The sequence below is a fragment of the Dipodomys spectabilis genome, unplaced genomic scaffold, assembly GCF_019054845.1.
Source record: "Dipodomys spectabilis isolate Male_0828 unplaced genomic scaffold, ASM1905484v1 ptg000174l, whole genome shotgun sequence".
Classification (NCBI taxonomy): Eukaryota; Metazoa; Chordata; class Mammalia; order Rodentia; family Heteromyidae; genus Dipodomys; species Dipodomys spectabilis.
In genome coordinates, this window is record NW_024870851.1 from 3,774,912 (window position 1) to 3,794,179 (window position 19,268).

Genomic DNA, 19,268 nt, shown 5'->3' on the forward strand with positions numbered 1-19,268 from the left:
CCCAGGTCTGGCAAAAAAAAAAAAAAGTAATAATAATAATAGTCTGGTGCCAGATGCTCATGCCTATAATTCTAGCTACTCAGGAAGCTGAGATCTGAGGATCACAAACCAAAGCCAGCCCAGCCTATTCAGGAAAGTCTATGTGACTCATCTCCAAATAACTATCAAAAACCAAAACTAAACCCAACCCAACCCAAAACAAAACAATAATTAAAAAAAAAGTAGAGCTAGCCTTAATCAATAAAGCTCAGGGACAGTGCCAAAGCCCTGAGTTCAAGCCCTAGGACTGGCACACATGCATGTACGCACACATACATGTGTACACACGCAAATAATAATAATAATAATGAACCAGAATATTTAAACTTAATTTTTCATAACCCATTGAATGTAATCATTCTATTTCCTAAGTGTTCACTACTATTACATAAAATCAAATTTTCAGAATGAGAAACACAGTCAAGAACAGAGTGAGAGTATATTTGAATTAGGTTAAATTCTGGGATACTAAGAGACACACTTTTTTGTGTGTGTGAGACTAGTGTTTGGACTCAGAAGCTCATACTGGCTCAGCTTGTTTGCTCAACTGATGCTCTACCACTTGTACCATGCCTCCAGTCCATCTTTTGGCTGGTTATTTTGGAATTGTGGAGTATCAAGGAATTTTCCACTTTAAGCTGGCTTCACTTATTCCCCCCCCCCCGCCCCCCCCCCGCCCCCCCCCCCCCCCCCCCCGCCCCTCCGCCCTCACCTTGGTCCTGGGTGCTGTCCTTGAGCTCTTTTGCTCAAGGCTAGCACTCCACCACTTGAGCCACAGTGTCACTTCTGGCTTTTTCTGTGATTAATTGGAGATAAGAGTCTCAAGGACTTTCCTGCCTGGGCTGGCTTTGAACTGCAATCCTCAGATCTCAGCCCCCTGAGTAACTAGGATTATAGGTGTGAACTACCAGCACCCAGATCCTAGGCTGGCTTTAACCTGAGATCATCTGGATCTCAGTGTCCTGAGTACCTAGGATTATAGCACAAACCACCAGAGCCCAGCAATGGACTCATCTATTAAAATGAACAGGAATACTTTAGAATTTATTAATCAAAGTAAAATAAGGATTGATGAGGTAACATACCAACCTACCTGATCCTCCACCAACTCTAGGTAGTATACTGACCACACCAAGTTCTGCTTTTGGAAAGGATTTTCTTTAAATACCAACACACTTCTGTCTCTACTCTGGAGTTGGGTCAAGTGGCTCACATCTGAAGAGCTTTGGCTGTTCTTAAAACATACCAGGAAGAACCTCATTATATATACTATTTGAGCTGGGTTAAAAACTCGGCAAAAATCTAATTTGGATTACAGCAGAAGGAAGCAGAATCATGTACAAGAAAAACTGCTTTCCATCATGGTTCTTCTCATGTGGCCACCAATATAATCCTAGGCATTGAGGACCATTAGAGGCCTTGTTCTTAGGGAAAATTAAATGGGAAAGGTTAAAGATTTGCCCCATATTGTGTGGTCATTCAGCTTCGAGGCTCAAGTTTCAGAATCTGTCTCCTACTCCCCAGGGCCACCCTTCAAGTACACAGGAGCCTGGCCCTTAGGAACTGGGAGCACAACTCTGGGGATCTGGGGCCCCAGCAGTTGTCAACCTGACATTGATTTCCATTCCAGCTGTGCTCTGGCTACAACAGTTGCCCCTCTACACCCTCTCTTTTTCTCCATACACATCCACCTCACAACCACAAAGCCAATTTTCCACACTGCTTTGCAAAGACAGAAACCAAGAAAACCATTGCGATATGAAATAAGTACTTTTCCAATGTATTCTGTCCCAAACCATCTGCTCTGGAAAATTCAAATGGGGACCAAATGGAGAGCTGTTCTTCCCTCATGGTGCTGTGGCCTCTTGATTAAAGGGGAGACCACAGATACACTTAATTCTTAACCAAGACCTGAAGGATCTACTTGGGCCACAGCAGTTTTGTTTTTCTGTAATTTATGCAGAATGTTCAACCTGGCAGAGAGAAGAGATTTTTGTACTGTACTAGGTACTCACAGATTGAAGGATTATAACCAGTGGGTTTGGCAGTATATTCGAAACAGGCTTTCACCTTGAGGCTGTATAAAAATCAAACAAGTATTTCTTAAAAGATGATTGTTGCAGAGAAAACACCCAACATGGTCCCAAGCTCTCTGATCCTCTACCTCCTCATCCCAATTGGTGGCCGCTGATGTATAAAAATAATGTGATAGTCATTGTACAGGTTCCTCTTCCCTTTGCCCCATACACCCTGGACCTTGACCTTGACCTGTGTGGCTCCTGAGGGCAGCAGAGTAATTGTGAAGCAAAAGAGGTTCCCAAGAATCCAGAAGGACTTACCAGATCCCGCTGGGGGCCCCACACACGGATTTCTGGCGGAGATCAATTTTGCTCGGAGTTACTGTGATCGTTTTCTGAACGCTGATCACAGGCCGGGATCTGAAGACAAAGACATGAAGAATAAGTTCAGCCTTTGGTGCTGTTTTATTGGTCAGTCATGGAGCTTGAACTCAGGACCTGGATGCTGTCCCTGAGCTCTTTTGCTCAAGGGTAGTGCTCTACCACTTTAAGCCACAGCTCCACTTCTGGTTTTCTGGTAGTTAACTGGAGATAATCTCATGGACTTTCCCACCTGGGCTGGCTTTGAACCATGATCCTCAGATCTCAGCCCCCTGAGTAGCTAGAATTACAGGAGTGAGGAACCCGTACCCAACTGGTGCTCTTAAATGTGAGTTATTCACAGACCAGGCAATATCTCTGCCCGCTCCAGCTCAACCACCATGAGAAGACAAATGGAAATGTTTACATGTGTGCTTGCTTTTCCTTATATATATGGTTATATATGTATATGTATATATAAAATACATATATGGTCATATATATAAAATACATATATGGTTAACTAAGTAGGTGCTTTTTAATGTCTATTCTTTTTTCTCAATATATATTTTTTATTGTAAAGATGCTGTACAGAGGGGTTACAGAACATGAGTAAGGAAATGAATACATTTCCTATCGAGCATTGTTAACCCCTCCTTTGTTTTTCCCTACCATCCCTTCCCTCCCCATATCCCCAACTCCTCCCTCCCTGCCCCAAAGTTGTAAAGTTTGTTTTCAACATAGTGTCTTGTACATCTCATTGTTAGAATGGGTCAACTTGTATGCTTATTTCAGTATTTTGTTATTTCCCTTCCCCTCCCCAAATTAGAAAAATATATATACAAGATGTAGGGTACCAGAATCAAATATAGCTCTACCATGGAGGAAGAACATACAAGAGAAAAAACAACAACAAAAAAAATCACATCGTACATTATAAGTACATTAAAAACAACAGCAACAAAGATAAAACATCTTATGACCCTATCTTGGGGTTCAGTTAGCTTGGCAACATCTTATATGTACATAGCTTTTGAACTTTTCTGCTTGTCACAGACATATACTAATTATTGCAGATAAGGGAAACCATGGGACCTATGTTTCTTTGGGCCTGACTTACTTCACAAATGGGGTGGTGTCATCTTTCTGATGGAGGCATAGAATTCCATTGTGTGTGTGTGTATGTATATATATATATATATATATATATATATATATATATATAATGCATATATATCACATTTTCTTGATCTATTCGATCTTTCTTGATCATCCATCTACTGAGGGGCATCTGGGTTGGTTCCATATCTTAGCTATGGTGAGTAATGCTGTGATAAACATAGTTGTGCTGGTAGCTTTAGTATGGCTTTGTTTGTTTGTGATTGTTTGGGTAAATGCCCAAAAGTGGGATTGCTGGGTCATCGGGGAGTTCTGTATATATTGTTTTGAGGAACCTCCATACTGCTTTCCAAAGTGGTTTATATCTATTCTATATGTTGTTTAGTGTCATTCATGAACACTTTGGAGGTCTCCTCCTGTCGTGTCCTGTACACATAGGTCGATTTCATGGCTTTTTCTACCTAGCGGTAGTGTGCTCTATTTCTATTACTATAGCATCTTTTACCAATTCCAGGTCAGTACAAAACCCCTCTTATTGTTGGGCTTCCTGAGGTTAGTTGTAGGATAAATTCCTAGCAGTGATTTTTTTTTTTTTTTTGGTTGGTTGTGGGGCTTGAACTCTGGGCTTGGGCACTGTCCTTGTGCTCTTCAGCTCAAAGTGAGCACTTTACCGCTTGAGCCACAGCACCACTTCCGGTTTTCTAGTAGTTTATTGGAGATAAGAGTCTCATGCTATACGGTATTTTCACAATTAAAAAAAAAAAAAAAAAAAAAGAGTTTCACAGACTTTCCTGCCCAGGCTGACTTTGAACCGAGATCTTCAGATCTCAGCCTCCTGAGTAGCTAGGATTACAGGCGTGAGCCACCGGCACCCGGCCCTAGCAGTGATTTCTGACTCAAAGTACATACACATTTAAAAATGCTTTATATAAATTTACTGTTAAATTGATATGCAATTCCAGTACTCAGGAAGCTGAGTCAAGACAATTACAAAATTTAGGCCAGTCTAGACTACATACCTTGTCTTCAGGAAATAAAGTAAGACATGTATATATTGTATTTGTTTGTGTTTTCCAGTACTAGTATCTGAACTCAGAGCCTCCTTCTTGCTTAGCTGGTACTCTACCACTTGAGCTATGTCTCCAGTCTGGCTTTTTGTCAGTTGTAGGGCCTGAACTCAAGGCCTGGCTGCTGTTCCTGAGCTTTTGTGCAAGACTATCATACTCTACCACTTGAGCAATAGATCCACATCTGGTTTGGGGGGTGATTAATTAGAGGTAAGAGCCTCACTGACTTTTCTGCATGGGCTGACTTTGAATCATGATCCTTAGATCTTAGCCTCTTGAGTAACCAGCTAGGATTACAAGTGAGAGACTGGTGTCCTGCCAATCTGGCTTTTTGCTGGTTATTTTTGGAGAGTCTCATGAACTTTTCTGCCCAGGATGGCTTTGAATTGTGATCCTCCAAATCTCAGCCTCCCAAGTAGCTAAAATTACAGGTTGGGGCTATCAGCGCTTGGTTTGTGTGTTGTTTAAATTCAGGTAAACTCATCATCATTTTATGATGGATACATTCAAGGGCTGGGACACAGCTTAAGTGGTAGTGAGAGATGTTACCTGGCTTATCCAAGGCCCTCGGTTCAATCCCAAGTGCTAAAACAGAAGACATTCTAAATCAAGTATGTAGGGCTGGGAATGTGGCTTAGTGATAGAGTGCTTGCCTAGTATGTATGAGCCCTGGGTTCAATTCCTCAGCACCACATAAACAGAAAAAGCCAGAAGTGGCACTGTGGCTCAAGGGGTAGAGTACTAGCCTTGAGCAAAAGAAGCTGAGGGACAGTGCCCAGACCCAGAGTTCAAGCCCGGAACTGACAAAAAAACAAAAATCAAGTATGTAACATGTCTTTAGAGCTTCTTGTCCTATCTAACTGCAACTTATTACCTACTGCCCAACCTTTCTCACTCCATCCTTTCCAGCCACTGGTAATCACCCTCCTACTCCCAAATTTACTGAATTCAACTTTCTTAGATTCTATATATGAGTGAGATCACATGGCATTTGTCTCTCTGTGCCTGACTTGTTTCACTTAACATAATGATCTCTAATTCTAGCCACATCGTCTCATGACAAGACTTCATGTTTAATGGCTGAATAGTATTCCACTGTGCACATGCACCACATTTTCTTTTTAGCTGTTGGACACTTTGGTTGCTTCCATTTCTTGGTTATTGCTGCAGTAAAAATGGGAATGCAGGTACTTCTGAAATACTAATTTATTTCTTGTGTCTATATGAGTGTGTGTATGTACCTTCATACTGTTTTCCATAATGGCTGTACTAACTTACATTCCCACAAGTACAGTACAAGGGTTCCCTTTTCCACATCTTTGTCAGCATTTACCTTTTGTCTTTTTTGTACAAGTTGTTGTGTGCTGTTTGGTAAAATGTCCCTCTTACTATTCAAGTCTATAGGGTTCATTGTCAAATATGTGCTTTTTTTGTTTTGGGGTTTTTTTTGGGGGGTCCAGTCGTGGGGCCTGAACTCTGGGCCTGGGCGCTGTCCCTCAGCTCTTCAGCTCAAGGCTAACACTCTACCACTTGAGCCACAGCTCCACCTCCGGCTTTTTTCTTTTTTTGCTTATGTGGTGCTGAGGAATCGAACCCAGGGCCTCTGGCATACAAGGCAAGCGCTCTACCACTGAGCAACCTTCCCAGCCCCAGATGTGTGCTGTTTTTTTGTTGTTGGCAGTGGTGGGGCTTGAACTCTGGGCCTGGGCACCATCCCTGAGCTCTTTAGCTCAAGGCTACCACTCTACCACTTGAGCCACAGCACTACTTCTGGTTTTCTGGTAGTTTATTGGAGTTAAGTCTCACGGGGACTTTCCTGCCCTGGCTGGCTTTGAACCACGGTCCGCAGATCTCAGCCTCCTGAGTAGCTAGGATTACAGGCATGAGCCACCAGCGCCCAGCTAAGTATGTGCATTTTTAATTATAAGGACCCTTGTTAAAAATACTTTCCATGTAACTTACACAATAATGCATCTAACTCTAGGCTGGTATCAGGGTCTCTGTGCTAATTTGGACAATATACCAATCCTGAACTTTTAAGTCTCCATCTTGCAAACATTTATCCTTTATCCTTTCTCAGAATCTCTCATCCCCAACCTTAAAAAAAAATAAACAAAAAACAGACTACAACCTTTCTAACCCCACAATATCTCTGTCAGCAGAAACTTGAGTTCCTAACCTTTTCTCATCTCTGCTCCAAGGCTGTCAACCCTCAATAATGTGGAATTCCTCACCTTTACTCTGTTCCTTATGTGAAAACAAAGTTTCTCTCCCTGCTATATTTCACTCTGGGGCAGGCCAGGCGGTTACCCAGGGCCGATGGCTTCAGCAATGTTACAGTCAAGATGAAATGCCAGTACATAGTGGTTGGGGGTAGGAGGGATGCAGGTGGGCTGAGAATATCCTACCACATGTCCCACCTCCATGGCTCCTCATCTAAAACTCGGAATGCATCTCTGATTTCCCTTCCACATGGATTCAGTTAGGCAGACTTTGGTGGGCTTGCGGTAAACCCAGCCATCCTGGAGAACAGTATTTTTATAGGAAAATTTGTTCCAAATCCCAGCTCAACCTTCTGGAATCAATCTATTGATAGGCTGTGAAGGGCCTGAGCCATTCACAACAAAGGCAGAGGCCAATAAAAGGGAAAACACTACCCACTTTCCTGTTTCTCCATGTCCCTTTATCTTGTATGCTTACCTTTTCATTTTACTGTATATTTAGACAGTTTCAAATTTTAGGATACTAATTAACTAGGTACATTCTTAATTTCAATGTTGAGAACACATTTAAGAGGTAAATATATTCATATTCCTCATTTATTATACTTATTCACATAAGTATCTTACAATAAGTTCCATACTTGTAGTGTATTTTACACATAATGTAAATTGATGAGAAATAAAGTTAGCACACATTTCTGTCGGAGGTCTGCTTTCTTACTTATTTTTTGTCAGTCCTGGGGCTTGAACTCAGAGCCTGGGCCCTGTCTCTGAGCTTCTTTTGCTCAAGACTAGCATTCTACCACTTGAGCCACTGCATCAATTCTGGCTTTTCCTATGGCACTGAGGAATCAAACCCAGGGCTTCATGCATGCTAGGCAAGCACTATATCACTATGTCACATTTCCAGTCCTGCTTTCTTTTTTAAATATATAACATACCCGACTTTTTGTTTGTGTGTGCTTGTAGTAGGACTTGAAATCAGGGCCTGGATGCTGTCCCTTAAGTGTTTCTGCTCAAGGCTGGCATTCTACCACTTGAACCAAAGCTCCATCTTTGGCTTTTTTCTTTTTTTGCTAGTCCTGGGCTTGAACTCAAGACCTGGGTGCTATTTCTGAGCTTTTGTGCTCAAGACTATCATTCTCTAGCTCTTGAGCCACAGCTCCACTTCCAACTTTTTGGTAATTACTAAAGAGTCTCATAGACTTTCCTGCCTGGACTGGCTTCAAACCACCATCCCCAGATCTCAGCCTCCTGAGTAGCTAAGATTATAGGCATATGCCTGAGTAGCAAGGATTACAGGCGTGAGCCATCAGTGGCCAAACTTCACTTCTGTTTTTTTGCTAGTTAATTGGAGATAAGTCTCTTGGATTTATCTGCCTGAGCTTGGCTGGAACTGTGATTCTCAGATTTCAGCCTCCTGAGTAGCTAAAATTGCTACTGTGATCTACCAGCATCTGGCTTAATATATACAATTTTGAGAAACAGTATAGTACATATAAAAGTGAGGAAAAATATCTCTTATACTACATGAGGCCCATCTCCCTGGCTTAGCTGCCTATGCATTTTATTTATTAACTACTCTAAGGAGTAGTATGATTCAGTGGTAAAATACTGAGGACTGGGGTTGGCAAGATTTAGGAACTATACCTCATGCTCAGAATAGCCTTAGAAACTGAAGCAAATCCTGGGCCTCAGTTCCCTTGTTTATAAAATAAGGGGGTTCATTCTCTTCTTGTTAGCAAAGGATTTTGAAATTGTTTCTCAAGACTATCTCTGAGGAAATAAAGCTAGTTTTTAAAGTATATTACCAATGTACTTGTGATGATAGGAAAGCAGAAAAAAATCAAATATCAATATACACAGACAAAAACAAATATTTAACTCAAATATATATGGTTATCTAGCCAGGTACAAAAAGTGGCACAAGCCTGTAATTCTAACTGCTCAGGAGGCTGAGATCTGAGGATCACAGTTTGAAGCCACTCTGGACAGACAAATCCAAGAGATACTTATCTCTAATTTACTAGCAAAAAGCCAGAAGTGGGGGTGTGGCTCACGTAATGGAGTACCAGCCTTGAACAAAAAAGCTAAGGGACAGTGCTCAGGCCTGAATTCAAACCCAGTACCAATACTGTAAACGAACGAGTGAGTGAATAAATAATTTAAAGAAAAGGAAAAAGGAGAAAAAGTCCTTTTCTAATGGTGACTTCCAGCTACAATAAAAGCTGTGGAAAAGGATGTGCAAAGGTAGTCATTTGCCCAGTCTCCAAGAATCAAGACTGTAAGTACACAGATCATCTTCCCTTTCAGAAACATATGGTAAGATGCTAGGCACCAGTGGTTCATACCTGTAATCCTAGCTACTCAGGATGCTGAGATCCAGAGGTTTGCAGTTCAAAGCTAGCCCTGGGCACAAAAACCCTGGACTCCTTCGTTTCAGAAGGTGCTCAATGACATGGGAGAGGTCACTGCGATCATAAATGGACAAAACCAGGTTACAAACAACACATATGGTATATATGGTGTTAAGGTTGTGAAATACACTTGTACAATTGCAGTAAGACTAAAAGAATACAAATCAAAAATTTTAGAGTTCAAGAATGAATGCTGAATTATAAAGAAATTCCATCGTGTTTTTTGTTCTGTCAGATTTTGTTTTTTTTGTCAGTCATAGGGCTTCAACTCTGGGGTTGGGCGCTGTCCCTCAGCTCTTCAGCTCAAGGTGAGTGCTCTACCTCTTGAGCCACAGTGCCACTTCTGGTTTTCTGGTGGTTAATTGGAGATTAAGAGTTTCACCAACTTTCCTACTGGGCTGGCCTTGAACCGTGATCCTCAGATCTCAGCCTCCTGAGTAGCTAGGATTACAGTCATGAGCCACCTGTGTCCGGCTTGTTCTGTCAGATTTTATGTCATACATCTTACTATTTAACTGGGAATTTTATTTTTTTCATCAAGAGAAAAATTTGATGTTTTTTGTTTGTTTGTTTGTTTTGCTGATCCAAAGGATCAGCATGTATGGCCCTTGGGATCCTAGCTACTCAGGAGGCTGAGATCTGAGGATCACACAGTTCAAAGCCAGCCCAGGGAGGAAAGTTTGTGAGACTCTTATCTCTAATTAACCACCAGAAAACCAGAAATAGCTCTGTAGCTCAAAGTTATAGAGCACCAGCCTTGAGCAAAAGAACTCAGGGACAGTGCCTAGGCCCTGAGTTCAAGCCCCACAACTGACCAAAAAAAAAAAAGTCTCATAGACTTTCCTGCCTGGGCTGACTTCAAACTATGATCCTCATATCTCAGCCTCATGAGTAGCTAGGCTTAACAAGCATGAACTACCAGTGTCCAGCTTTGAAGATACATTTATCAAGACAAATCATTCACTAATTTCTTCTTTTTTTTTTTTTTTGGTTGGTTATGGGGCTTTTAAACTCTAGGCCTGGGCGTTGTCCCTCAGTTCTTCAGCTGAAGGCTAGCTTTCTACCACTTAAACCACAGCACCACTTCTGGTTTTCTGGTGGCTTATTGGAGATAAGTCTCACGGTCTTTCCTGCCTGGGCTGGCTTTGAACCACGATCCTCAGATCTTAGCCTTCTGAGTAGCCAGGATTACAGTTGTGAGCCACCGGTGCCTGGCACATTCACTAATTTCTGACCCACCTTTTCTCAATTAGTTTATTACTAGCAAGATTTTCCACAATGCCTTTAGTATATTATTATAATCCCACCAAAGAAAATTTCAAAATTCATATAAACTTGTGCCTTGATAGTATGTTACAAAGACTAAAACTTATAGAATATGCTAAAGTCAAAGATAACACACCTGAAAATAGCAACTGAGTCTGAAAGGGAACCAACAGCAATGTCAGGGTAGGAGTTTCTATCGAGGTCCATGTTCCCAGCAATTGAGTATCCAAAGTAAGGTGTTGTACCCTCGAGAACCTGGAAGAAAGACCAGCAAGGACAGGTGGGCACCAAATATGTCATTATTCTATACTTGGAAATAGACCATGAGTTTGTCTTGAAGTTTCATTTCATTTGCAAAGAAAGTATAAATATTCAATGATCTAATACTGAATACATTTTATTTCCTAAAATCATCTGAGTTATACATATTTCAAAGAACAAATGAACTCAATTTTGGTATTTATTGTATTTCAAACCTAACGTCCTTACCTGTCCTTCAAAGGTTGTTTTTTTTTTTTTTCTAAAGCAATTTAAAGTTTTTGGTGTCCAAATTCTCCATTTAATTAAAACTATGTACTCTGCTTTCACAGTTTCATTTTTACTAAATACTAAGAAAAATAGGTCATAGTTTCATCTCTTCTGTTGTTAGGCAGAATAGTCGTTTGCTCTGGATTGTGTTGTTTTCCTAACTTATCCAAGAAATTTTATAATTAAAACAATCAGGTCATTGCATAACATCTGTATTTCATGTTATCTCCAGCATCGTTTTGTTATTCTTGTTGTTATTCTTGTTGTTTATGCATGCTAGGGCTTGAACTCAGGGCCAAGCATTCTCACTTTGCTTTTTCCATTCAAAGCTAGCACTTTACCACTTAAGCCACAGCTCCACTTTTGGGTTTTTGGTGGTTAATCAGCGATAAAAGTCTCATGGACCTTCTTGCCTGAGCTGGCTTCAAATCGCTATCCTCAGAGCTCAGCATCCTAAGTAGGTAGATAACAGGTATGATCCACCAGCACCTACCTCATCAGCACTTTTTTTTTGTCTATAAAAACAAAATATAAGTTGAGTGCCAGAGGCTCACACCTGTAATCCTAACTACTCAAAAGAGGCTGAGATCTGAGAATCACCATCAAAGCCAGACCAGGCAGGAAAGTCTAAGACTCTTATCTCCAATAAACTACCAGTAAACCAGAAATGGTGCTGTGGCTCAAGTGGTAGTGTGCTCGCCTTGAGCTGAAGAACTGAGGGACAGTGCCCAGGCCCAGAGTTCAAGCCCCACAACTGACCCAAAAAAAAAAATATATATATATGTATATTATATGTATTATGCATATATATTATTGTAGATTTGTAAATAAAGTAAGGTTTGTGTGAAAATTTACTTCGTAGTAGTACATCACAAAGAAAAAAGCTGAGTCTGTATATGTAGAAACCCAGGTTATCTAGTTACCTGCGTAGGTTTGGTATTTATTCCGTTTGCAGATCCATGATAGATAAAAACCTTCCCCAGATCATCATAGGGAGCTCCAACCGCAATATCTGTTAACAACATCACATTTGTAAAAACATGACATTTTCTTTTTTTTTTTTTGTCGGTCGTGGGGCTTGAACTCTGGGCCTGAGCGCTGTCCCTCAGCTCTTCAGCTCAAGGCGAGCGCTCTACCACTTGAGCTACAGCACCACTTCTAGTTTCCTGGTGGTTTATTGGAGATAAGAGTTTCACAAACTTTCCTGCTGGGGCTGGCTTTGAACCACGATCCTCAGATCTCAGCCTGTGGAGTAGCTAGGATTACAGGCGTGAGCCACCGGCGCCTGGCTTAACATGACACTTTTCAAAACACTTCAGTACAATGTTTTGAAGTAAAATGCCATAAGCACTTCCTTTACACAACCACATAATCCACTGACAAATCACAGCCATTTACCATCTCTTATGTACCTGGATAGCCATCTTGATTAATATCTCCAATATTTTTGACTGCAATTCCAAACATAGAGTCTTTAGTTCCATTAAGACGAATGGGCTTGACATTATTCCATCTGCCTTGCTGGTTAATATAGACATATGCTGCACCTCCAACTTCCCCATCTCTATCAAAGTATTGTGGAGCTCCAATAACTATATCTTGCCATCTAAAACCAAAAGGAAGGGGATGAACTGTGAACCACTGGCCAGAATACCAATAAGTTTAGGTAGAGAAGAACTGCAAATGGACAATTTATATCTCACAAAAGAAAACACACACACACACACACACACACAAAATACGAATAGTTTAGAATACATGCACTCCAAAAAGATGGAGGGTAGGAACTCAAAGCCATTTTCTCAAGTCAGAGCCACAGTGCAGTTAAAGTTTCACCAGCAAAGGTCATATCACTCCACACCCCAAAGAGCCACCCATCACCTACACATTCACTTCATCACCAGTCCCTACTTTCAACAGGATATTCTACATGTTCCAACACTCCTAAGAAACCAGAGAATACACTAGGTGCTGATGGCTCACGCCTGTAATCTTAGTGACTCAGGAGGCTGAGATCTGAGAGTCAGAGTTTAAAGCCAATCCAGGCATGAAACTGTGAGACTCTTATCTCTAATTAACCACCCAAATGGCTCAAATGGTAGAGCAACAGCCTTGAGTGACAAAGCTAGGGGACAGTGTCCAAGCCCTAAGTTCAAGCAGCCCCTGTAGAGGAATGAATACATACATGACATTCTTACCCATCTTTGTTGAGGTCCACCACAGCCACGTCATAGCCGAATGAAGAAGCCAGACCTTCCCCATCAAAGATGTGTTCAGGGAGAAGATGCGCAGACTTCATGTCTCGTTTTAGCAACACCACAGCTCCACTGTGATTGGCTCTCGGAGCACCAGATACAAAAGTGATCTCATCTTTGGAAACAATACCTTTCCCTGAATCCAGGGAAAAGCCTAGAAAGACAAAATATATCTTCTTACATCCATCCTGTATTTTAGCAAGTACCCTGCATGGGTACTTTCCTTCTCATTACCTACCCACTCAACTCCTGTCACCGGCCTCTGTCACCCTCTACCCCACTCTCATATTTATAATAGGAGTTATATCACTAAGAGATTTAACACAAGGAGAAAGTACTAGGATATTTTGCTGTTTTCTGTTGGTGTATTAAGACTTTTAAGGAAAACGTTTGTACTATTTAGCATTTGTATAATTTGAATTATGAAGTACTTATGGAGCTTTAGGATTTGAACTCTATTTGAGCATTACAATTCTGATAAAGGAAGGCAAGCTAGATTCCAAAGTCTCACACTGGAATAGAAAATACAATCTGATGGGGCTGGGAAGGTGGCTCAGTGGTAGAGCGTTTGCCTTGCATGCCTGTATCCCTGGGTTCGATTCCTCAGCACCACATATGCAGGGAAAAAAAAGCCAGAAGTGGCGCTGTGGCTCAAGTGGTAGAGCACTAGCCTTGAGTTGAAGAACTGAGGGACAGCACCCAGGCCCAGAGTTCAGGCCCCACGACCGGACCCCCCCCCAAAAAAAGAAAATACACCCTAATCTGTAGCTTTATTTATTTATTTATTTATTATTTAATTCTTCTGTGCCAGTACTGGGGCTTAAACTCAAGGTCTTGTGCGCTCTCATCTTTTCTTCACATAGCTGGTGCTTTACCACTTGAACCACACCTCCACTTCCAGCATTTTGCTGATTAACTGGAGATAATAGGCTCAAGGATTTTTCTGCCTGGACTGTCTTCAAATTGTGATCTTTAGATCTCAGCTTCTGAAGTAGCTAGAATTATAAATGTGTACCACCAGGACCCAGCTCTTGCTGAGTGTGTTACAGATTTTTGCTGTAGTAACCAGCATTCTTTTTTTTTTTTTTTTTTTTTAATTTTTTTTTGGGTCCAGTCGTGGGGCCTGAACTCTGGGCCTGGGCACTGTCCCTCAGCTCTTCAGCTCAAGGCTAGCACTCTACCACTTGAGCCACAGCGCCACTTCCGGCTTTTTTTCTTTTTGCTTATGTGGTGCTGAGGAATCGAACCCAGGGCCTCTGGCATGCAAAGCAAGCGCTCTACCACTGAGCCACCTTCCCAGCCCCATAACCAGCATTCTTATGTGTACAGAATCAATGCTCATCAATCTCCTTGATATACCATGCATATCATTTCACTATTTTGAACCAATTTAGTTCTCAGACACAAACATGCAAATAAAACCATGCATGATGCCACAGAGTATTTGAGAACTTATGGAAACAATAGAGGTGATTGTTACAGAGTCAGTTATGTATTAGGTCAAGGGGGAGAAAATGTTGGAATGCCCAATTATAAAGTACCAATTAGGATGTCAGATTCTAGGCACCAAAAGATTTGCTAGATAGTAAATATAAATGCTCACTAATAAAATACTTCAAAAATTAAGCAAATCTTTCCATTCAAAGGCAGGATAGAAGTAGCATTACATAAGCCACCTACCCCCCCTTTCCCACATTTTAAAATTGAGCTTTACTCATGAAATGCATCACCACTACCCTTGCAGTTCTCAAATTGTGAAATGAGTTGAAAAATACGATGAGCCCTAAGTTCGGAACAGGGTGATATAATTGAATCCAGCTCTGAAAACCATCTGGCAGCAGAGCCTCCATCATGCCATGCTTTTTGCGTGTGCTTCACTTGAAATGAAATAGAAAATAAAAAGATTTATGCTCTGTATGGATCCAAAAAAAATTTTTTTAAATGACCATGACCAAGACAATTTATTTGTCATCTCAGAGGTCACAAACCTAGGTAGCTATTCATCATCACATCAGGGGATGTGTCAGGCTGCTCCCTGGGAGGCCGTGTTTTATAAACAAACTGATCGGGATCTGTATAGGAAATGGTGGTCAGAAACAGCAGGCCTGTACACATGCACGGGATGGAAGAGATTGAAGAAAAAATAATTATGCTTGGTAACAGGCAGGCCCCACCACTGCCATTCTCGCTGAAGGATGAGGCCACTGTCGTACTGGGCAAGCTGTCTTCTTTGCTACTTCCAAAACCTCAGGCAGATCATTTTATTCCCCAAACCCACTGATATTTTGAAATGACAGAGACAAGTGAAATGTAACAACACGAACTCGATTTCTTTTTCAGACATCTACTTTGGAAAAAATGCACTGCCAAAATGGAAAAATGCTTTTAAGAAAATGCTTTATATATTCCTATATTTTAACCAAAGTGCTGGCTTCTTGACCAGAACAATTAAAACTAAGTACTTCCCATCATAAGTAATCTCTAAATAGCACATCTGAAGAAAGAGAGGTTACTGGTTAATATATGTTCAAATAAAATATTGGTTTGTTGACATTTACCTTGAAAGGCTTTTACTATGAAAACCCATGTTTAATACGTGAGACTGCAAACCACTAGCCTTGAGCTCCCTTCCTGTCCTGTGGAGCCATTAACAAACCATTCACACACCAGCTGCTTCCCAGCTCCAATTCTCCAAAGTATTTCTCTCCTTCTGTATGTGTATATGGGGGGTGAATAGTATCAATGGTCTTACTTGGGCTACAAAATCAAGTCCCCTAAATCACAGTTTTACTTCTCAATTAAAAAAAGAAAAGAAAAGAAAGGGGTACTGGGTAATAATTCATATTATATTAGCTATGTAAAATACTGAGTACAGTAGCTGACATACGGTTGGGCGTGTATAGCTCAGTGGTAGAGCACTTGCCTAGAGTGTACAAGCCCTGGGTTCAACTCCCAGCACCACAAAAACAACACAAAAAAGGGAAATATTTGACTAACAGCACACAGACTGTGCCTAACAAGTATACTGTTTGAGCCTTCCCTCTTCCATACCTTCATATTCAGTTTTTCTACAGGAGTTGGAATGTATGAATTGAAGAGTGCTTTTTCCCCCATTAATAGTAATACTTCATTCATATTTATAGAATCAAAATAACTTGAAATATGTTTACTAACACATTGTTTGGTCTTATTTATGTACCTGTACCTGCGTTGTTTCCTTTTCTAGCTTCCATTGTTCTAGTAATTTTTGAGCATATGGGTACTTTTCTCATCATTTTAACAAATAGGTTACTATTTAGGTTTAGAATATTTTCTGTCTTTTTTTCCTCCAAGAAATGAACAGTAATTATTCTTTATGTCAACTCATACCAAGAATTAAAGCTTTTAAAAGCCTTTGTGTAATTACCATAATGCACAGGAATAATTTAGGCCACCATTAGTAATGCAAACGAGCTTCAGGAGTTAAGGAATTGCCACTTAAGACACAATCTGGGTGTCCTCCGGCTGTGTTAGCCTTCCTGTTCAACCTCAGCCAGGAGCCCCAGTGCCGCCCACCAGGCCCTGTGACATGGAAGTCTCAATGGAGAGGGAGGGCCAACCCTTGGAGAGAACGGCAATCACAGAGGAAGGATCTGGAGATCTTGACCTGCCACTTCAAAGTAACTTTATAAATGTAGCTCTTAAGAGTATCTCTAGAATGAGGCTCTGCGGGAAGCAAAAAGGCGGTTCTGCCCACTATAAACATCCAGGCATTTTCTCATGGTTATACACATGGCCTGTTGCAGGTTAGACACAGTCTGCTCAGGAGACAGACTTCCAAGAGGAAAGACAGATGTAAGTGTAACAGGTTTCTTCCTCCTTTGATGGAGCGTTAAGCCAGAAGGGAAGGTCCCAGAGCCAGCAGTTGGGTTGCCTCCAATAACCCAGATGTAACAAGTCCTTTGGCTCCACTGGGCCTAGAATCAGACTACAAATCTAGGGGTCTGGGGCCCTTTAGGGAGAATCACATCTGAAAGGGAGGCATGCCACCTGCCCTCTCTCCTACCTAAATAACTGTTAGCAGGAACTGGAACAAGACTTTCATCATGGTCAGTCTCTCCACCAACTTCGTAAGGCCCGTCTTCAAAGATGTTCATGTCAAAAAAAGTGTTATTCTTTTGCTCTACACGAACAATCCCTAAAGGAATGAAATGATAAAACAAAAAAAATGAAGATGAAACAAAATAAGATGGCACCTAATAAATACCCTCTGTCATCAAGGAATACAGGAAGAAAAGTTTAGAAGAAAAGGCAGATTAGAGAGGTGACTTGAAAGGTAGTTTAATTGAGCATGTTCATGTAAAAATCTATGTAAAAGGGGCTGGGAAGGTGGTTTAGTGGTAGAGTGTTTGCTTTGCATGCATGAGGCCCTGGGTTTGATTCCTCAGCACCACATAAGCAGAAAAGTTGGAAGTGGCACTCTGGCTCAAGTGGTAGAGCACTAGCCTTGAGCTGAAGAGCTGAGGGACAGCACCCAGGACAAGTGTTGAGGCCCCACAACCGACAACAACAACAACAACAACAAAAATCTATGCAAAAGAAATTTGTTCTCATTTAAAAATTTTTTTTTAAAAATTGCATGCAGCTAGGCACTGATGGCTCAAACCTGTACTCCTAGCTTCAAGAGGCTGAGGTCTGAGGATCTCGGTTCAAAGCCAGCCCAGGCAGTAAAGTCCATAAGACTCACTTCCAATTACCCATCAGAAAACCAGAAGTGGGGCTGTTACTCCAAGTGAGTAACTTGGAGCACTAGCCTTGAACAATAAAGCTCAGGGACAATGTCCAGGGCCTGAGTTCAAGCTCCATAACTGACGTACACAAAATTGCATGCATTTACAAAAGTGATCTTCATAATGCCATGGAATTGGATGGAAAATGAAGTGTCTGCTTAACCAACAAGGTCTGTATAAAACTAATTCTTTAAATGACATGAACTTGACAGACATGGTATTTTTTATTTGTAATCCTATATCAAATTGTTTCTTTTCTACAGTGTATCAATCAAAATTAATGTACTGATCTTCTCCTTAAATTCCTTTGACCAAAATTTCATCTTTCAGAAGTATTTACAATTATTAAAAAGATTTCATATAGTTAAGCGCTGTGACCTTTTAAAATGCCAACATTTAAAGTCGAAGTTGAGAAAGCATGTATCTCCACTAATTAAAATACACTCAACTGGTGAGTGTTTTCACAATTTTGGGGCAGTACTAGGGTTTGAACTCAGTCCTCAAGCTTGCTAGGCAGGTGCTCTACCACTTGAGCTATATCCAACCCCTTGTTTGCACTGTTATCTTCAAGGTATAGTCTCGATTTATGCCTAGGCCAATGTGGGCAGTGATCTGTGGGCTTCCCCACGTAGGAATGACAGAAGGACTCCACTGAGCCCAACCATTGTTCTTCCCCAGAGCTGGGATACAAAGTCATGGGCCATCAGACCCAGCATTGACTGACATAAAATCTTGCAAACTTCTTTTGGAGTGAGTTACCCTTGAGCCTTTATCCTCTAATCTCTGCCCTGAGTAGCTAGGATACAAGATTCAGCTACCACAACTGGCCAGATGCCACTTATCATTGCTAAAGTAAAACTATTCCTAAATTGAGCTTATTAGGTCAAATGAGCCTGATTGATTTCATTATATGACATAGATATGTATACATGTAATGAGATTATTTTCCAAGGTTACTAGAGTGGACATACAGAGGATTGTGGCCCCAAGAATCATTTCTAATAGCAATGAAAACAGGAAGGTTTCAGTGGGAAAGGAAAACTTTTTTCCTAAGTGTCGTCTGATGCATAACAACATTATGATTTATTTTAATAAAAATCTTTTTTAAAAAAGTCTCTGTCCAAAGCCGGTGCTAGTGGCTCATGCCTGTAATCCTAGCTACTCAGGAGGCTGAGATCTGAAGACTGCAGTTCAAAGCCAGCCTGGGA

The 19,268-nt window shown here is 41.0% G+C and overlaps 1 protein-coding gene across 2 annotated transcripts in view; it reads right to left on the reverse strand.

Annotated features, from left to right (window-relative positions):
- Itga6 (integrin subunit alpha 6) overlaps window positions 1-19,268 on the reverse strand; it is a 91,172-nt gene that overhangs the window by 26,312 nt on the left and 45,592 nt on the right. For both annotated transcript variants that reach the window (XM_042694107.1, XM_042694108.1), the window contains exons 5-11: window positions 17,337-17,468; window positions 13,235-13,445; window positions 12,449-12,642; window positions 11,960-12,048; window positions 10,645-10,763; window positions 2,379-2,477; window positions 2,055-2,116 (exon numbers count right to left, since the gene is read on the reverse strand). In XM_042694107.1, the coding sequence (XP_042550041.1) occupies window positions 2,055-2,116; window positions 2,379-2,477; window positions 10,645-10,763; window positions 11,960-12,048; window positions 12,449-12,642; window positions 13,235-13,445; window positions 17,337-17,468 (906 nt within the window). The remainder of the gene's footprint in view (window positions 1-2,054; window positions 2,117-2,378; window positions 2,478-10,644; window positions 10,764-11,959; window positions 12,049-12,448; window positions 12,643-13,234; window positions 13,446-17,336; window positions 17,469-19,268) is intronic.